Below are 19,711 nucleotides of genomic sequence, written 5' to 3' on the forward strand. Positions count from 1 at the left end.
CTGCTGAAATTTAGCTTTTGGAAATTAGCCAAGCATTCATAATGACATATTGATAACCCTTAGGGAAATGTCAACAAACAGCTATTGTAACTGGCACAAGAGTTTTTTTTAAACTTCTCAAGAATATTGGCAGCCTGTCCAAACAGCCCTGTTGAGTTTGGTTTTCCCTCATGTGAGAGTCACGGCCCTCCCTCTTTCCTCTGCTGACAAAAATGGGATCTGTCGGAAATGGGGCAGGACCTCCACATCCAGATCCCGCCTGCCATTTTGGAAGCTCCACAAAGTCTACATGACTCCATGAAAATCCGGTCCTCAGAGTCAGTCAGGCCAAGGGATTTGGGGGAGAAAGCTGAAAACAGGCACTGTTATGACAGGCAGAAGAAAAGGACTACTTTAGGGTTAATTGGCAAGTGGAGTGCTGATGAGGGCAAAACCTCTGCTGGAGGAAACAAGGACTGTGGAGAGTTAGAAACCAAGGCATCACCAGAGGGTACCTTGCTACTGGAAGCCCATTTCATTTAGCTCAGAAGATTAAGTGAAGGGAATTTTGTTTAAAAGGGCACTGGAAGATTCACCATGGTGGGGCAGGGAGAAGAGATCCTATTAAAGCCAGGAGGAACTTGGGATTTTAAAAACAAGGCTACTTTTGCAAAGAGTGTGGTGCAGTGTATAAGCATGGTGTAGGGTTTTCAATTGTGTAAGAAGTTAGTAAGGAATATCTTTTCTGTAGTTTAGTGTATGCATCATCTACTAAGTAGTGTTTAGTAAATGTTGAATTTAGTTTTTTACTGTACAAGTCTTAAAATGTGAAATGTTGTGCACTTCCTTTGCATTGGTCTCTGGGAAATACATATCTCTTTTTAAGATTATTGTTCTCTACAAGAACTGTAACATTGAGTTTGATCATCAGGAGTAAATTTACAGATTATATGTACACAAATAATCTGGTAAACAACACAGTTTTAAACATGGAGGATCATGCCAGACCAACCACCTTAATTTCTTTGAGGAAATGTTAATCTAAGTCAGCTGTGATAAATCATACAACAAAAGCAAAGATGGATAAGCGGGATTGAGGCACAGATCAACCATGATCTAACTAAATGGTGGTGCAGGCTCATGTGGCTTACTTCTGTTCCGAACATTGTGTTCTTGTACTCCCCCAAAAATATTTAATAAAATTCTGCCTTAAAAATTCAGGGCAAACCTTGGGCATAGATTTAAAAACTGGCTGAATGGAAGGTAACAATTGTACACATCAGTGTGAGGATCACTCTTGGGTTCAGTTGTAGGTCAACTCCTCTTCCTAATTGCATCAATGACTTGCTCTCCCCAAAGCGAATGTGGCAGTGAGGAGCATTTAATCAGGCGGGAGGATGGTGGCTGGGGATCCCACCACCTTCCTGCCTCCACCCCAATTAAGTCTGTGCCGGGAAGGCTAGTGGACGGCCTTCCTGCCCTGCCAATTGAGGCACTTAAATGAGCAATTAATGCTTACTTAAGGGCCTCAACTGGCTGTTGCTGGTATTAATGCATGGCTCACCATGCAAGGAGCTTGATAATAGGGGAGGTGGTGACATAGAGGTATTGTCACTAAATCAATATTCCAGACACCCAGGGTAATGCTCTGGGGACCCAGGTTTGAATCCCACCATGGCAGACGGTGGTCCACCAGAGTCACTAGTCCAGCCCAGGAGGCAGAAAGAGGCAGTCTGAGGCTCTCGTCGGCTCTCCAGCCAGAAGCCGAGAACCCGTCACCTCTATAAGATTCCGGTTTTGACTCAAATTCAAAGCAATTTGCTTAACTTTGCAAATAATACCAAACTATAAGGCGCAGTGGAATCGAGAGAGACAGCCAGGAAACTGCAGGACAAGCTAAATAAAGTAGATGAGTGGACTCAAAAATAACGGATACAAATTTAAATATAGATAAGAGTAAAAGTATTATACATTGGAAGGAAAAATGGGCAACTTAATACTTTATTGAAATAGCACTGAAATAGTCAAGGATGAAGGGGCCTAGGAGTCATTGAAGACTCAATATTCAAGTTGTCCAGAGCAGTAATGAACAAATCCAGTATAATGGAGGAGACGGTGGCATAGTGGCAATGCCATTGGACTAATAATCCAGAGGCCAAGGCTAATGTTCTGGGGACAAGGGTTCAAGTCCCAACAGCTGGTGGAATTTAAATTCATTTAATAATCTTGAATATAAAAGCTAGTCTCAGTAATAGTGACCATGAAACCATTGTCGATTGTTGTAAAAACCCAACTGGTTCACTAATGTCCTTTAGGAAAGGAAAGGAAATCTACTGTCCTTACCTGGTCCAGCCTGCATGTTACCCCAGAACCACAGCATTGTGGCTGACTCTTAATGGCCCTCTGAAATGATATGGCAAGCCACTCAGTTCAAGGGCAATTACGGATGGGCAACAAGTGCTGGCTTTGCCAGCGACGCCCACATCCATGAAAGAATACATTTTAAAAATGAATTACATAGACAACTGCATAAAGCAGGCTAGAAGTCATTCTCAAACTGTACTGTGCCCTGATCAGACTGCAGCTTGAGAACTGTGCTCAGTTCTGGTCACCAAGCATTGGAAGGGGTGCAGAGAAGAGTCATAAAGAAGTATTAGAGATTAGAATTATGAGGAAAAGCTGGAGAAACCTGGAAAGGAAGCATCCACAAAAACATCAGAAATAGACCCCCTCAACCGTTCAATGCCAAAGCTGATCACTATTCCCATATTCTTCAATACTCCAAAATCTACTGACCTCGTCTTCAATAAACTCAATGACCAAGCATCCACAGCTCTCTGGGTGCCAAATTTCAAAGATGCACAGCACTTTCAGTGAAGAAATTTCTCAACTCAGTCCTCAATGGCTGACCCCTTATCCTGAGACCATGACCCTATGTTCTAGATTCCCCAGTCAGGGGAAATATTTTCTCCACATCTACGTTTTTATATGTTTAGATTAGATCACCTCTAATTCCTCTAAACTCCAGGGAATATAGGGCCTGTCTATTCAATCTCTCATAGGACAATCCCCTCAGCTCAGAAATCAATCTAGTGAACCTTTGATGCACTCTCTCTATGGCAAGCATATCCTTCCTTAGATAAGGAGACCAAAACAGCACTGTACTCTCGGTGTGGCCTCACTAATGCCTTGCACAATTGTAATAAAACTCATTTACTTTTATACTCCAATCCCTTTGTAACAAGAGCTAATATATAATTTGCCTTCTTAATTACTTGTTGGACCTGCATGTTAACTTTGCGATTCATGTACAAAGGACATGCAAGTTCCTCTGAATGCAAACATTTCCAAGTGATCTTAAAGGTTTACAACATATAATATGATACTGCTTTACATTAAAACAGTAGGCGTAGGACAAAGGGATACTGCTGAAATTGTCAAAGGCAATATCAGAACTGACATTAGAAGTTTGTTCCGCAGGCAGAGAGTGATTAACATTTGCCTTCCAAGCAGACTGAGAAAACCCTGAAATCATTGAAGTTCCAATTAGATGCAACAATGTGAGGGGTTGGGGATTGGTGGAGAAGTGGGGTGCAAAGAATAGAGTTGTTCAGGATGGATGAATTAAGACAGCCTGAATGGCTTTTCTCAATAAGTATCTTGTAATCTTGTGATATTGAAAACGAGAAGCTAATTTTGTATGATTCAGCAGCAATTGTTGTTCCAGTCCACTAATATAATGTTTCAGCACAACTTTACATCCTCAGGTTTTGTCACTAAGTATCTTTGCATGACTGGAAAATTTGCTAACTACGTCAAAATACATTTATGGCACAGCTTACAAGTCAGAAATCTTATTGAATAGGAGACTCAGACTATAAAAAGGAACAGTTACCATTTTAATGAACAGTCAGGAAGGGCATGATATTTTCAGTGATTTTTTAAATCATTACAAAGCCACTCACCTAGTTCATTCTCATTAACTTGTAAGTGCAAGGAAAATGCTGTCCTGAAGTAATCATCAAAACAAATTGGATGTTCTTCAAATGACCCACTCAATATGCCAGATTGTTCAATTCTTGTTTCAAGAAACTTACTGTGAGACCACTGTATACCAATTACAAAGACTCAATAAGACGACTATTTAAAAGAAAAGGAAAAGAATAAATGAAATGAAATTAAAATTCATTTGAAAACATGAGCCTGAGTCACTGATGGTGAAATTCCATTGATATTTGGGTTTCACTGCCATTAGTCAGAAAGGTCATACTGCAGCAGCATTCATTACAATAGCAGAACTGTGGAAAAATAGGAACTAACCAATAAGAATATAAACTGAAACAAAAAGAAGAATTCAAAATGTCAATGTCCAGTAAACCCATTTTCAAGTTATTCAGCCACTATGTCAATGGTTATGTGTACATGTATATGTGGCTACGTGCACACACCAGTGTATGTTCAATCTAGGAATATATTTTGTGAATGTTGAGAGGAATTGACAAGGAAAGAGATCTCATAATATCAATAGACATCCATATCAATGAACTGAAAACTCATTAGTAGCACTATGCTCAGGACAGGCATGAAGATATTACAAATTTTAAAACTATATTTATAAAAAATGACACAAAAGCTTAAGATGGCGGCAACATACCATGTAACTTGTTAGGCATTTGAACCATTAGACAATAGAGTCTGTGGCCAATACCTGATTAAATAGAGAACGGAGTGACAGAATCTCTCAGTCACTTGTGAGATTCACACATCTCATTGTTTAAGAATAGGCCAAAAGCTACAGACAATGGGGTTTGCAAACGGCTCATCTCCATGTTTCACCAGTGATCATACAGACATCGAATCTCCATGGGTAGTAGATGATTATGAAATGTATCTCATCGACCTTTCATTGTGTTTGGATGAGGAGCCATCACAATACAAAGAACTCTGATGTCTCAAACTCTGAAAGTATGAAAAGCCATAACACAGGATGTTTACTGACCCAACACACCACCTTATTTGGGAAAGGATTTTGGACTTGAAAAGGTAAGATGGGTAAGGCAGCAATGTTTGTTACCTGCTTTTAAAATCTAACAGCAGAAGCTGTTCTGAAACAGATACCATCAGAAATACCATTTAAGCCATCAAACTAACTGCAAGACAACTATGCAGTCAAGGTAATATACAGCTATATATACAGCCTTCAGTCTGTCCGCAAGCATGACCCAGACCTCCCTGTCACTTGCCATTTCAACACTCCACCCTGCTCTCATGCCCACATGTCCGTCCTTGGCCTGCTGCATTGTTCCAATGAAGCTCAACGCAAACTGGAGGACCAGCACCTCATCTTCCGACTAGGCACTTTACGGCCTTCTGGACTGAATATTGAGTTCAATAATTTTAGATCATGAACTCTCTCCTCCATCCCCACCCCCTTTCCGATCCCCCTTTTTTCCAATAATTTATATAGATTTTTCTTTTCCCACCTATTTCCATCCATTGTTTTATCTCTGCCTTTTAGCCTATTTTGATCCCTTCCTCCCACCCCACCTCCACTAGGGCTATCTGTACCTTTATTATCACATTCCTTAGATAATATCACCACCTTCAACACCTCTTTGCCCTTTTGTCTAAGACATCTTTTGGTTATCTCCACCTATCACTGGCCCTCTATCCAGCTCTACCTGTCCCAACACCACCCGCCCCTCCCCCCCACCACCTTAAACCAGCTTATATTTCACCTCTTTTCTATTTTTCCTTAGTTCTGTTGAAGAGCCATACGGACTCGAAACGTTAACTGTGTTCCTCTCCGCAGATGCTGTCAGACCTTTTTCCAGGTATTTTTGTTTTTGTTTTGGGTTTCCAGCATCCACAGTTTTTTGCTTTTAACATACAGCTATATCTCGAAAGTGGGAGAAGAACTCTCCCCCACCAATCTGTTCCAACTTCAAATACACATGGCAGCCAACCTCCTGGCAATTCAACTACAAGAAGCCCTGCAGCTTATTGAGGATCCTCTGCTTTTACAAGACCACCACTCCAACTAAAGCATCAATTCATCCAAGAAATTACAGGCCTGCTACGAAAAAGACTGAAATAATTCCAGATTGTAAATCGTAGTGCTTTTCTCTTCAACTGTATCTAATGTTGTTTGTGTGATAGTGTGTCTGAGGCATCACGTTTTAAACCTCTGGGGCAAGTGTGAGATAATAAATTATATTCTTTATTTTTAAATCCATAAAAGCTTGCTGCTGGAATCATTCAAAATGGGACAAATCATTTTGAGAGTAAGAAAACAAACTAATCTCACGCATAAAATCACTTTGATCATGGACAATATTAAAACACATTCTGTCTGTGACAACAGCCTAATGTACGAAACATGAAAGGTGCAATCATCCCAGATTTGCACTAAGTGAGGTAGTGGGTGTGGAAAAGGATGTTTTACCCGCTGGCCACAATGGCGGATTTTCACATTGTATCGTCCCCTTCCCGGCACGTCCTGCCTCATTAATAATGCATTCAACACTCCAGATCGCTGGCGGGTGGGCTCGGATTTGCCCGCCATGCTGTGACCTCAGCACTTCCTCGCTCCGGGCACCATATTTAAAGCGCACTACTTCATGTCTTGAGACCAGCACTGCTCCGGGTGACAGATGGCCCTGAAAGCAACGATGACAGTAGCCCACTGGGCACATTGGAAGGCCACTGCCATATCCTATAGCCTCGCTCTGGCTGCAGGAGGTCCACCAGAGTCACCAATCCAGCTGGGAGGCGGTGGCAGCGACGATCAGTGCCATCAGAGCACAGGGGAGGTCAGTCATCCAGTGCAGGAAGAGGATGAATGCTCTCATCTGTGCCACCAGGGCAAGCCAACTACGTCATCGCTCTCCACTCTCACTCTCAAACCCATCACACCCCCACAGGGATCTCACACCTCAAGGACAACACCATTAATTCTCATACACACCCTCACATCTCCATCAGGCTCATATCCTCTGAAGCTCGTGTCCTCATCCTGTCCATTGCTCCACTTACCACACAAACATTCCACGCAGTGCCACGCGTCCTGTTCACACACTCTCCATCTGTTTTGATGCAGGAGAAGCTGCCTCAACAGCAGGGAAAGGTCCCAGGTCAGGGGGTGGAGTGGCCCACATTAGGCTCCTCACTCACTTTGAGGAGCATGCCATCGCACTGACTGGGGAGGATGTGGACCGTGCCTGTGGCGATGGTGAGGTCAGTGCCGAACACCCACGTAAGGATCCTGCACCACATCACCCCTCTCTGAAGGCAACCGAATGCTCTCTCTCCTGCATTTGACTCAGCTGCCATGCACTAATTATCTCTAACAAAAACAAAAATTGCTGGAAAATCTCAGCAGGTCTGACAGCATCTGTGGAGAGGAAGACAGATTTAACGTTTCGAGTCCGTATGACTCTTCATCAGAACGATGAATGAACGATGAAGTAGAATCATCTCTACTTTGGTTCACGGGGAGCTCTGCCAAGTGACCAGCCAGTCCCTCAGCTCCATCCAAGTTTGCACCCCTAGCCACGAGGACACCTTGTCCATTGAAGAGCTGGAAATGTGTGGCAGGGCCGTTCAGAACCTTGTACAAGCACTCTCCCACGCACGCGGAGTCTTCATCCATCACACTCATCTTACGTTCCCGCACATTTTCAAAGCTGCATCTGGGGTTCTCTTTCAGTTGTCCATCTGAGCTGACCTGCATCTCTGCCCGTCCACTTCGTGCACTCCCATGCAGCACCTGTTCCCGACCAACACGAGGCTCCGTTCACTTTTGATTTCAAAAGCCATGGCCGTGGTCAAGTATCTCGTCAGCTTTCCCCTCCTCCAGTCACCCATGTCCTCTCCCCCATCACTGCGAACCCCCCCGGCATCACCATCTACCGCACCCACCCGCCCCCCCGATCGTCACCTACCAAGCCCAGCCTTTGTCTTTCCAGGATATCCCACCCCCATCCACATTGACCTCCCCGCCCTCCTCCTCCCCACTCCCAGGGTCTGTGTCTGCCTCCGAGTTCCCAATGATCACCCTCACCATCTTTTCCACCACTATTGACGCAGCCTCACCCTCCCACCCTACTTGCTCCCTCTGCCCCCTCTCACGATCACTATTCCCTCCTACCACACCCCTCAGTTCACTCCCCAGGAGGCAGCCATTGAGTCCACAGACCCCCTCCCTTGCATGCTCACCTGGACGACCCGGCCTCCCTTACTCCCTCCTCCATCCTTACCCCCTCCTCTCCTCCTCTCCCCCACCCCGCCGCACCGGAACTCCTTACCCCCTCTGAACACCCTCCTTTACACCTACCTCCCCACTTGCAGCATTCCCCTGTTACACCCTCCTCCCCCATCACCCAACCTTACCCGCCCCAAAATCTTCACTAACCACCCCCTAAGCCTCAAGCGCAACCGCTCCCCCCAACACCGTTATTTCCACCCCATCCCAGTACACCTTCCTCTTCCAGTTGCACCTAGACCCAACACACCTACCTCTCCCACCTAGACCTTCCTCTAACTGCCCCCTGCCCAACCCCAGTACACCTACCTCTCCCACTCACAGCTAGACCTTCCTCTCCCCCTCCGTCGATCATCCATAGCAGCCCATGGCCAAGGCCGTGATGCTCTGAAGCAGACCCAAGACATCAACGGAGAACTCCCACCTTCCAATGGCTGCTTCACGGTGGAGCCATGTCCTTGAGGATCCACCCAGCATGCAATGCACGTGCTCCTCCCGGTTCTGATAGCTGTAGGGCTCCAGCATCTTCTGCTCCTTGGATGTCCGCAATCTGAGCAAGGCCCTAACGGTAACGTCACACTTGTGCAGAGGTGTTCTGGCTCAGCATGTTTTACTGCCGACAATGTTAAATCAGGTGTGGGGTGTTGATTCTGGTCGGGCCTTACTTTGCATCCCATTACCGTGATGCAAATCGGGTTCACACCGGCCTCCAGCGGAATTCGTGTTCTACCATGGTGGACACCATTGCATAATCCCACTGTATTTTCACCCTGGCATGAAGCCAATTTCTGCTGCTCACACCGAATTGACCCTCCTGCCCGCCATGACGCCTGCTGCCAATGGGACCGGACGATTCCAACTTAAGGATTGAATTTTTGCTTTAGCGGTGGGAAACAGGAGCCAGGACCACTTACAAGTCCTGAAATTGCCCCTGAGGAGAAACTGTCAGTGGAATCTTCTATGCTTTCTGGTGGAAAGCTTGGAGGTGGGAGGGGCATTTAATTAGGCAGGATGGTGGCATACCTGAATGTTGCCACCTTCCTGCCTCCACCAGAATTATGGTATAGGCGGAAAGGCCCATGGTCTACCTTCCCACCCTATCGCCAATTGAGGCCTTTAAGTGACCAATTAATGACCAATCAAGGGCCTCAACCCGCCACTGTTTGTATTAGCTTAGCTGCAGGTGGGCCCGTCACCATGCCTGATCGAGGGACTGCACTTTGGGAATGGGGGGGGGTTGTGGGGGCACTGAGAACCACCCCTCTGCCCTCGCTGCCCGTCTGCACCCGTCTCCCTGCAACACCCGCCCTGCTATCCAGGGACCTTGGTGCTTGTCCTTCCAGCAGCAGCCACAGCCCCCCCCCTCTCCCAGTGGCACTGCCGAGCACAAGAACTGCCGGCCTCCGATCAGCCAGTGACTCTCAGTAGGCAAGACTTCCGCCCCCGGGGTCTTGATTCCAGGGGATATCCCATCGCTGGGCTCGCCACTGACTAATTAGCTTGCGGTTTGGCAGGCCTTCCTAAAAAGAGGCAGCTCATTGGCTCTCCAGCCAGCAGGCGAGACCTCTGATGCCTCAACAAGATTCTGCCCCAGTGACTCTATGGGACTGTGACCAGGGTACTCCTTAAGTGGCATGAAGGCAGGTCCCCTTTTACAATTAAGGGTGAAGGGCAGGCTCTTGAAGCTGGAAAGTCAATCAGAGGCCTTCCAGCTTCCAATAAACTACTAGCTGCAAAGATTGGTAAGTAACTGAGAGGGCGCTTCAATATGGAGGTGCGTCCTCAGTCACTTTTTGATGGAAATAGTACAGGAGGCTAGCCTAGTTTCCAATTACAATGTTCAGGAGCAGCCAAGCCTTGGAATGTGGCACAGGTACACACCAGAAGCATAGTGCAGATGCCGCAGTGGAGCATGACCGGTAGTGGGATGAGGTGGACACTAAAAGGTTAATGAAGAGTCATAGTATGATGGGCGTGAGGCTGTGCAGATTAGAACAGACAATGCAGAAGAGATACGTCAGAAGAGAGAGAGAAAGAGAAGAGCTACTGTAATTATGGTCTAGACAATAAATCTTTTGAATGGGGAAGGCGGGAGGAGAGGAATTGCACTGTCTTCTGTCCATAAAATGCTGAGAATAGTTCAGAGGAAACTTTAGGAAAACAGCAAATCTCAAGCTTTAAGACCTAGAAGAATGGGAACCAAAAATGTTGGGCAGATTTCCAACAAGACTTACAGAATACAATGAGTAATTTTGTGACCACAACATTTTGTGTTCTTCAGGTCATAAATTCAATTTTTGTTATTAAAGTGTATATAATTGGGTGGCCACTGAAGAATTCAGAAAAAAGAGTTATTTGTGGTTCGTGCTGACTCATGAATGATAGCTTTAAGTGGGAAAAAAAAATCACCAAAATGCTAGATTGCTTTTCCCACTTCTAAATGCAAGTTTTTGTCTAGTAAATGGAACTGGCCCTTGATTAGACCAAATATCCCACTGACTAAAAACAAATCCATCTGCATGATCAACACGCTAGATAGTTGTTATTTGAGTCAATCATAATTGATGCACAATGGGGTGGATTTATTTTCCTTTAGGCCTGTTTTTGAACCTGAAATGGACGGAGTATACACACCAACCTGGAAACCCAAGGCCAGACTGAAATGGAGCCTCAATATAGTTATTTAGGTGAACTGCTGGCATGCTTCAACCAGTACTTCATCCATTTTAAGCAAACTAATACTGGGTTGCAACTAAGCCGCTGCTTAGGCTACAACAGCTGCTGAAGAATTTTGAATGGAGCAGACCTGACTCCTGCTCCACTTTATTACTATCTAATTTTCCAGAGGCAACATGAAACAGGTGTTAGGCCTTAAACATATATGCCAATGAGAGGCCCAATGCCAATGCCAACATAACAGAGCAGAGGCACCTGAAAAACACCCTGACCCAAAATCAGGTCAGATGTCTTTCAGGCAAACTTTGTTTCTTTTGCACCTGTTGCAAGCCTGTAATTGTACACCTGCCTCTATGACTTTCAGGGATGTGATTCACAGATGTGTTGTAATGGAGGGATCCTTGATCTAACATTTTAATGCATAGAATCAGCCTGCTGTAAATTAGCAATTAGCCATCAAAGCAACACGATCAGAAGCAATATCATTAAAATGAAGTTTAAAAAAATGATTATTTACGTTGCATTTTAGTTATTTCACCATAAATTATTGATTTAGAAAACAGCAAACACTTAATGAAACTGGCAAATTGACTATTCAGCCTGCCTTGAAAAGTCAGCTACAAAACCAAGGTATTAAGTTGACACTATAAACAGTAATTTAGTGAAACTTAGGGAGCAGGATTTTCCGGTCGGTGAGCGGCCCGCTCACCGATGCGTAAAATGACGCAGGATGACGTTGGGCGGAACTCCCGACATCACCCCGCATCATTTCCATTTTCAGGTCGGCGGGGGCGCAGCTGAGTCAGCTGTGCGCCTACCAACCTGTCAACGGCCTATTGAGGCCATTGAGAAACTAATTCAAATCATTAATGGACCTGCCCGTCCAACCTTAAGGTTGGCGGGCAGGCCAGCAGCCCTGGCGGGCTTCAGAAAAAGCAGGAAACCTCATCCATAGACAGGATGAGGTTTCATGAGAGTATTTAAATTTTTATTAAAGTTATGGACATGTCCCAACTCATGTGACAGTGTCACATGAGGGGACATGTCAGGGAAATTCTTCTATCACTTTTATTGCAATCAGTATGCTCTTTCGCGCACATGCGTGAAAGAGCGTACTCCTGGCTGAGGGAATCCCCCCAACCGCACAGGGAACGCATAACGCTTCTTGGCGGTGGTCACAATGAAGGCCCGCCTACATAAAATGGCAGCATGCCCCCGACTGGAGGCGTGCCCGCCCACGCCCGCTCCTGCACTTCCCCCTCAATGGTGGGGGGGGAAATTTTTCCCAGGATCTCAGACTATGATTTTGGTTAGTCAAATTACATTGCCACTTGAATTTAAATCTATTTATTAAGTATATTTAGTTAAAATAGTTGTAAAATAGCTTTAGGAGTCCAGTGGAAAAAATTAAAGGAGTATTTGTGTGGTTTCAACAAAAATAGTGCACAATTTGAACAGGGAGGAATATAAGCTAATTTATAATTAATTATAAGTAAGAGACTGGAGTTTCCACAGTAGATACAATTGAAAATCTGGGCAGAAAATTTATCCAAAATTGCACTAGTTTTTAGGTGATCTTTTTCCCCCACAAGTTGCTTCTCAAACTCACTTGCATCTTGCCGAACATAAAATCTGCCATGACTCAGATCAATCAGGCAGTGCTTTAGAATGTAATTTTTAAAAATAATTTTGATTTTAAATATTCCTTGATATATTTAAAAGGAGTGTTATCTTGGCGAAGTTTGATTAATGCAGCTGAATTTCACCCCCCAAATAAAAATATGCATTTTTATTCAGAGTTTTAGTACAGCATGAAGAAACAGATTTGAATTAACTGAAGATAACATTTAAAAAAAAACTATACAGAAACATTTGCTGGTTATATTGGTGTAGTCAATTACTTAGTAAATTAAAAAGTTATATTTAAAAGCTTTAAAATGTGCTTTTTAGCAACCTTGAGGCCAAAAATAACAGCTTAATTATAAGAGCCTTATTAAAGATCCACACATGGGTGCAATTAGCAGTAATTCTCAATAGTGATCAATTCAATCTGGAGACGTAGCCTGTTGGGGGCAGGGCCAAATTCTATCTTGATGTTTCCAAACTAGTGCAAAGGGACCGTGGAAACTCGATTTATACTGGATGTAATTTGTGCTTGAAAATTTGTGTGCTGGTATGTCCTAATGTTGGTGAACTGTTTGAAAATAAATAGCGTAACATAGCAGAAAGCATTTTTCCTCAACATCGGCCTCTATTTGTTTTGTCACACCATACAACTTTGAATGGAGGAAGAGCAGCAGCAGCAGCAGCCGCCATCTACCACCTAGAAGAACAAGGGCAGCAAGCGCATAGAAACCAGGACCGTTTGCAAGTTCCCTTCCAAGTCACATACCATAAGGACTTGGAACTATATTGCCATTCCTTCACTGTTGTCAGGAAGATATAATTCTCACAATGTTATTGGAATTTATTGTAAAATAGAGTAATAGTGGGAGGTGTGTGTGTGTGTGTGTAAAAAGGAGACTTAATTGGATGAAAGGCAGGTGGTCTGAGGCTTTGATGCAAACATGGGGGAAGTTTAGAATGTAAGGTAAAAGGACATTTGCATTTTTAAATAAACCAGGCAGGATTGTTTTCAAAGGAGGGGTGAAATGTGTCACCTAGCCATGTGAAGTTTAGAAACAGTGCATTTATTTTTCCCCAAAGATTACTGGTAAAACTTAGTGCTATGAGAGGTTTTTATTATCAGGAAGATAAAGTCCAAAGACATAGTGAAACAATGGGAATATGCATTCAAAGGGGAAAATATGTATAAAAGAACGAAGGCTGTGTGTAAGGGTAGACATTTTAAGAGCTTACACGTATGAAAAACCTTCAGCATCTATGCCTCAAGCTGCTGTCTTCAAAGGACTGAAGTTAAGAAAACTCACTTTGAATTCAATTTGTTCAGGGCAGCATCATACGGACTCGAAATTTTAACTGTATTCCTCTCCGCAGATGCTGTCAGACCTGCTGAGTTTTTCCAGCTATTTTTGTTTTGTTTCAGGGTGGCATGCTGGTTCTTTTAAAACCTATGGACAGAATTTTTCTCTTGTCGGGCGGGCACGTGCCCGACCCAAACAATAAAATAGCGAGCGATGACATTGGGCAGGTGAGAGGCAGCATCGCGCCCGCCGACAAGTAAGCGGCTTATTAAGGCCATTAATTAATTAAATTGGATTTTTCGCTACCCGTCCAACCATTCGGTTGGCGGGCGGGCGAAAAGGCGAAGCGACCTTTGGATTTTTTATGAAACCTCAACCATGGGTGGGATGAGGTTTCCAACAGGAATTAAAAATAAAATAAAAATTATTAAATCTCATTTATAGCATGTCCCTGCTCATGTGACAGAGTCACATGAGGGGACATGTTCACCTTATTTTTTAAATCTTTATTTGTACTGTTCTAAATTTCAGCCAGCGTGAAATTGCAGTCGGGGCCCGATCACGGGCAGTGGTTGGTTTCGCGACTGCTTCCGGGCCCACCCATCGCGCCCACCTGATGAGGGCAAAATTCAGCCCGATGTGACTTACAGTTGCCTTAACGAAAGTGTAACTGGGAGTTAGATTGATTAGGGTATTTAGAAGTTTTCATTGTAGTAATTTGTAGATCTATGTATGTACTTAAAAAAATTTCTCTTATTGATAAATGTTTAATTTAGTTTTATAAAACCTATAAGACTTGGTGCATCTAGAAATTTTTGCAAGCTGAAAAACAAGTTGCGGCAGTTGTTTCAAGCTTCCCTTTGGGATTTAAACAACTCAACATTTACCATCGGCTGTGCCATAACAAATGTCACTTGGTCAAAATCTTGGTACTCCCTCCTTAACAGCACTACATCACATAGACTGCAGCAGTTCAGAAAGTGGCTCACCGCCACCTTCTCAAGGACAATTAGAGATGGGAAATTAATGCATGTCTTGGCAGTGACACACGCATCCCATGAATAAATAAAAAATTCTCAACAACTGCCTCTGGTGGGCCTATTAGAACATATAAGCAGGGCTTATGTATCCCATGGTATCTATAGTCCAAGGGGCAAATTGGACCTTCCTAAAAATGCACGTAGGGATTGCAAATGTGCAATTAGTCTGTGCCCATTACTTCTGATACAGGCAACATGCCAGCTTCAGCTCTAGAATGGCGACACTAGGATCAGGTCAGCATTACATTCTAATTTAACATCACAATCTGCTTACACTGCATACTTTTGGCACATGTTCACTGCATGCATGGCAATACCCTCACCAAAATGCCCAGCACAGCTTGTACTTGAAGACTGTGCATGTGCCGCGGGTGCCATTTTGGAGCCATATGGTACTCGCAGCACCAGAAAAACAGGTGCTAGGCAAGCGAATATTGTGACACAACAGTTGGTTCCCAGGATGTATCTGAGGAGCATTGCATCAGGTTCTTGCTGATCCATGCAGCAAAATTACCTGCTAGCTGCTGGACCGGGTGGAATACTTTCTCAGTGGCTGTCAATGTCACCACCACCCTCAACAGATCCAGACAGATTTAGCCAAGTAACACGAGATAAATTTTAAAAAGCCATCAGGAAAACTTAAAATTTACAGTAAAAGGCTGAATGAAACATTTGGATTTGAACATGCTGCATTAACAAGAGCTCTCGCTATAATTTCACTCGTGGACGGTCAGTGAATTTGACAAAAAGCTTATTAGTCAGCAGAAATTAGTATAATTAATCCAAAGTTAAACAATCTTATTTGGCTTTAATTCTTAACCTCTTGACAGTTTCTTAATACAAACTGCAGTTTAGCAAGGTATATTGCATGTACCCAGTGCAAAGTCTAAAGATAGACAGAATGAAGACATGGACTCACATTATATAAAATAATATTGCAGCCACGGTCTATGTTATTGTTAATTAGACTCTTCAGAAATGTAACGCGTTTGAATGTTTTTATTTTATGATTAGTCATGTCGCGGGAAATCAAATCAGTCATGAAGGATAATATTCTTACCTTTACTCCAAAATTAAGTTTTGCAAAGGCAAAGGTTTTCAGGCAAACATTTGATCCGCATATTGAAGGCTCAATGTTGTCTTTAAAGAATTTCTCCAAATACATCCCAAAATATGGCCAGGCTTGTTTAACAATCTGGTTCAAAAAATTATAATATTAGAAATGCATATACACAGATGATATCTATGTAATGTGAAGCTCCGAACATCCAAGTTTAATTCAGTGAAGACTTACAATATTGAAACAATTAGCTTTTCTAATAAATCTATCAACTAAACAATAATGAGTATCTCTATATCCATAAGTGCTCAGAAAACCCATGCTTCCTTAATTCTTACTTTAAAATACATTAAATGTAGTCACAGGAGCTTCCTGCCTAGTACTTGGATATAGGAGATATGCCCATGAATGACAAAGATAGGCTTTCTGCCACATCTTTTCTTAGCCTAGAAATTCAAAAGCATCCATTGCTGGCAGCAGAATAGGGAGGTCCGAGAAGCCCCAGGTATCTGGCCTGGTATCTCATTAACGTGGAGCTTGTGTGGCTGGAAGAGCCCTCTGGTCTAAAGTGAAGGAAGATGGAGACCAAGGGATGGGGAAGAGATCAGGCAGGGGGATATCTGGGTTGGAGTGCTAATGGTCTTTAATGTGGGGCAAGTCTTTCAAGACTGCAGCTCACAATGGCTCAGGCTGCCTCAGGTCAAGCTAATGTTGAAGCGGGAACCTCATGCGGGTAACAGGAACCTTATTTGTATATACCCAAGACCTTGAGTTGGACCTAATTGAGCAAGTAATGGAAAAAAGAAAAGAATTCCATTCATAGAACATCTTCTGACAAATTGAAGAACTTTACACACAAGTAATTATTTTGAAATGAAATGAATGTTTTAAGCAAAAGTAACAGCAATCTGTGTGCAACAGGATCCCACAAATCAATAAGATGAAACTTCTATTTTAGTTGCATTGTTTATGGAAGGATTGTTAGTTTGGACACTAGAAAACTCACTGTTTTTCTTCAAATAGTGTTGTGGAATCTTTAACATCCACCTGAACCACTGGACCAAGCAGAAGGAATCTCTATTTAAAAATGTTTAATGCGAAGGACTAATTTCCAATGTTTTGCACATTTCAATGTTTATGAAGCAAAATTGTGACAGTGCTACTGAAGTGAAGCATAGACTGAGAGTGTTGGCTTACTGGAGAAAGTAATCCTAAAGGTACTCAAGTTCTCATGCAACTGAACTATAGCAATGTGAGCATTATAGGTGAGGTACTTATAGGTCAAAGGGACTAGTGTCCTAGGTAAGGAACAGGAGTGGAGAAAGCTGACAAAAGAGGGGCTCTGTTCCTAAGGTATGTGTTAGGAATGCAGTGCCCCTGAGACTACAGTCCAAAAAGCAAGATATAGATTACTTGATACCAGCCTCAATAACATGCAATGCATAAATCAAACAGACATGTGGAGAGGAGTCAGTCATAAAAAGGGACATGGAGCAGTCAAGTGGTGCAGCCCATCAAGTTTAACAGCTATTGATAGGAAAATTGAATGGTTTAATAGATTTAAACACTTATAGTAGCGCATTTGACATGTAGCCAGAAATTGGAATATTATTAACTGATAGTTGCTAACTTGCTGATATTCCCAATGTTCTGTTGCAGCAATAAAGTTGAAAGCTTTTAGTGTCATTCTCCTTATTAAAGTTGATTTAAAAAACCAAAACAATCATTGTCATGCTCTTATTTAAATCTGTAATTTAACTTAGCCAAGATACTGATTTAACATATTTAAACAATTGCTGGTGGAATTAGTAGGGGAAGCAACAGAAGTTTCCAAGTTTAAATATTTAGATAGGGCAGTCAGACCAAACAAAGCTTCAATTTGAGGGAATGCTGATAAACTGGCTTTCACATTAAGGACCAAATAGCAACCATCTACCTGGGAACCCAGGGAAAAAGAGGCAAGATGGGTATTGTTAGGGTCTAATTGGCTCTATAATAATTCATCTGATGCTGGAAGCCAGGAAATAAGACAACTATCTATGGAATGACTTGATAATCTAACACTTGATGAAGTTGGTTGGGGGATAGGTGACAAGAGAGCAGAGATTACAAAAAAGCTCTGATTGGCAAGTTGTGGCAAGTGATGTTCCCCAGGGACCAGCAATAGATCCTCAGCTTTTCCACAAATATCTATGGCTTAACTGAAGGAAAAGAAGTATGCATCCGAATTTGCGGATGAAATTATTTAAGAAACACAGCATTGTGCAGAGGGGAACAGTTAGTTTCAAAAGGGTTTGGACAAACTATAAAGTGGGCAAAACTATGGCAGACAGAGTTCAATGTGGGAAACGTGAGGCCATCGACTTTCGATCCGAGAAACACAATTCAGAATTTTTATTATTGATTCATGGGTCATGAGCATTGCTGGCAAGACCTGTATTTATTGCCCATCCCTAAATGGCCTCGAGAAGATGGTGGTGAGCTGCCCCCTTGAACTGCTGTAGTCTGTGCAGTGAAGGTATTCCAACAGTACTGTTAGAGATGGAGCTCCAACACCCAGCAATGATGAAAGAAGGGCAATATATTTCTAAGTCAAGGTGGTTTAAGGGGGGGGGCATGCAAATTAGAAGTGGTAATGTTCCCATGCACCTACTGTCCTTGTCCTTCTAGGCGGTAGAGGTCTGGGTTTGGGAGGTGCTGTCAAAGGAGCCTTGCCAAGTTGCTGCAGTACATCTTGTAGATGCACAATGCTGTCACAATGCACTGGTGGTAGAGGGGATGAATATTTAAGGCGGTGATTAGGATGTTCAATGAGAATAAGCTAGGAGCTGTGGGAACGTAACGAGGTTTAGGAGTCTGTGTGCACAAATCACTAAAAACTATTGCATAGGCACTAACAAATGTAATTGAAAAGGCAACTGAACCTTGGCTTTTATCTCAGAAAGAAGGTACACTGGCCTCGAGAACAGTACAGTATGGAGTCACCAGAATGATACCAAGCTGGCAGGTTAAATTAACAATGCAGTTTAATAAACATGACTTGTATTCCCTTTAAAGGTTGAGAGAATATTTAATTGAGCTGTTTAAAATTACAAAGGGATTCAATCAGATTTATACTGAGAAACTATTTCCTCTGATGGGCAAGACAAAAAAGGAGCATAATCTTAAAATTAGAGCTAAACCATTTCACAGTGAAATATCATTGCAGAATTCAGATCTTAAATAGGATTAACATGGACAACAATTCCACTGCATTGTAAACAATTTTCTGAAAGGCAAGCCTAAGCCTTGAACTTAAAACATGTACTAATAATTTAGATATAATTCTCTTCCCCTTACCTTGTTTAACCATTCCACTCTTTCTATATCTGGAAATTGAACCTGAAGTAAGAAAAAAAAAGGTTAATATAGAATAGTTGAAACTTGCAGAGAAATATGGGTAGAATCCATTGTACGATTAACTTTGAAATATATTTTAGTAATATTCCATCAGCAATAAGACCAGCCTGTGTGTACTTGTGCCCAAATTTTTCTCCACTCATCCTCTTCAATTTCTCCTTCTCAAACGATCCATATTCTGACTCTGGCTAAGACTGGTTCTATTAATCACTAATATCTATGACATTGATAATTTTGGCTAGAATAGCCCTGAAGACATATTTATTGCTCACTCCAGGTAGCTTAAAATTTCTTCATATTTGGCCAAATTAAATTCCCCAGGCATACCTGCCTTCTATCCAATAGTCCTTGCCTTCTACACTATGGGACA

General features: G+C 42.7%; 1 protein-coding gene across 2 annotated transcripts in view; it reads right to left on the reverse strand.

Annotated features, from left to right (window-relative positions):
• The window catches only part of LOC144686755 (extended synaptotagmin-3-like), a 130,505-nt gene that overhangs the window by 95,652 nt on the left and 15,142 nt on the right, over positions 1-19,711 (reverse strand). For both annotated transcript variants that reach the window (XM_078552390.1, XM_078552389.1), the window contains exons 2-3: positions 19,282-19,323; positions 15,943-16,077 (exon numbers count right to left, since the gene is read on the reverse strand). In XM_078552390.1, the coding sequence (XP_078408516.1) occupies positions 15,943-16,077; positions 19,282-19,323 (177 nt within the window). The remainder of the gene's footprint in view (positions 1-15,942; positions 16,078-19,281; positions 19,324-19,711) is intronic.

Source organism: Cetorhinus maximus, chromosome 11 (assembly GCF_964194155.1).
Source record: "Cetorhinus maximus chromosome 11, sCetMax3.hap1.1, whole genome shotgun sequence".
NCBI classification, from domain to species: domain Eukaryota; kingdom Metazoa; phylum Chordata; class Chondrichthyes; order Lamniformes; family Cetorhinidae; genus Cetorhinus; species Cetorhinus maximus.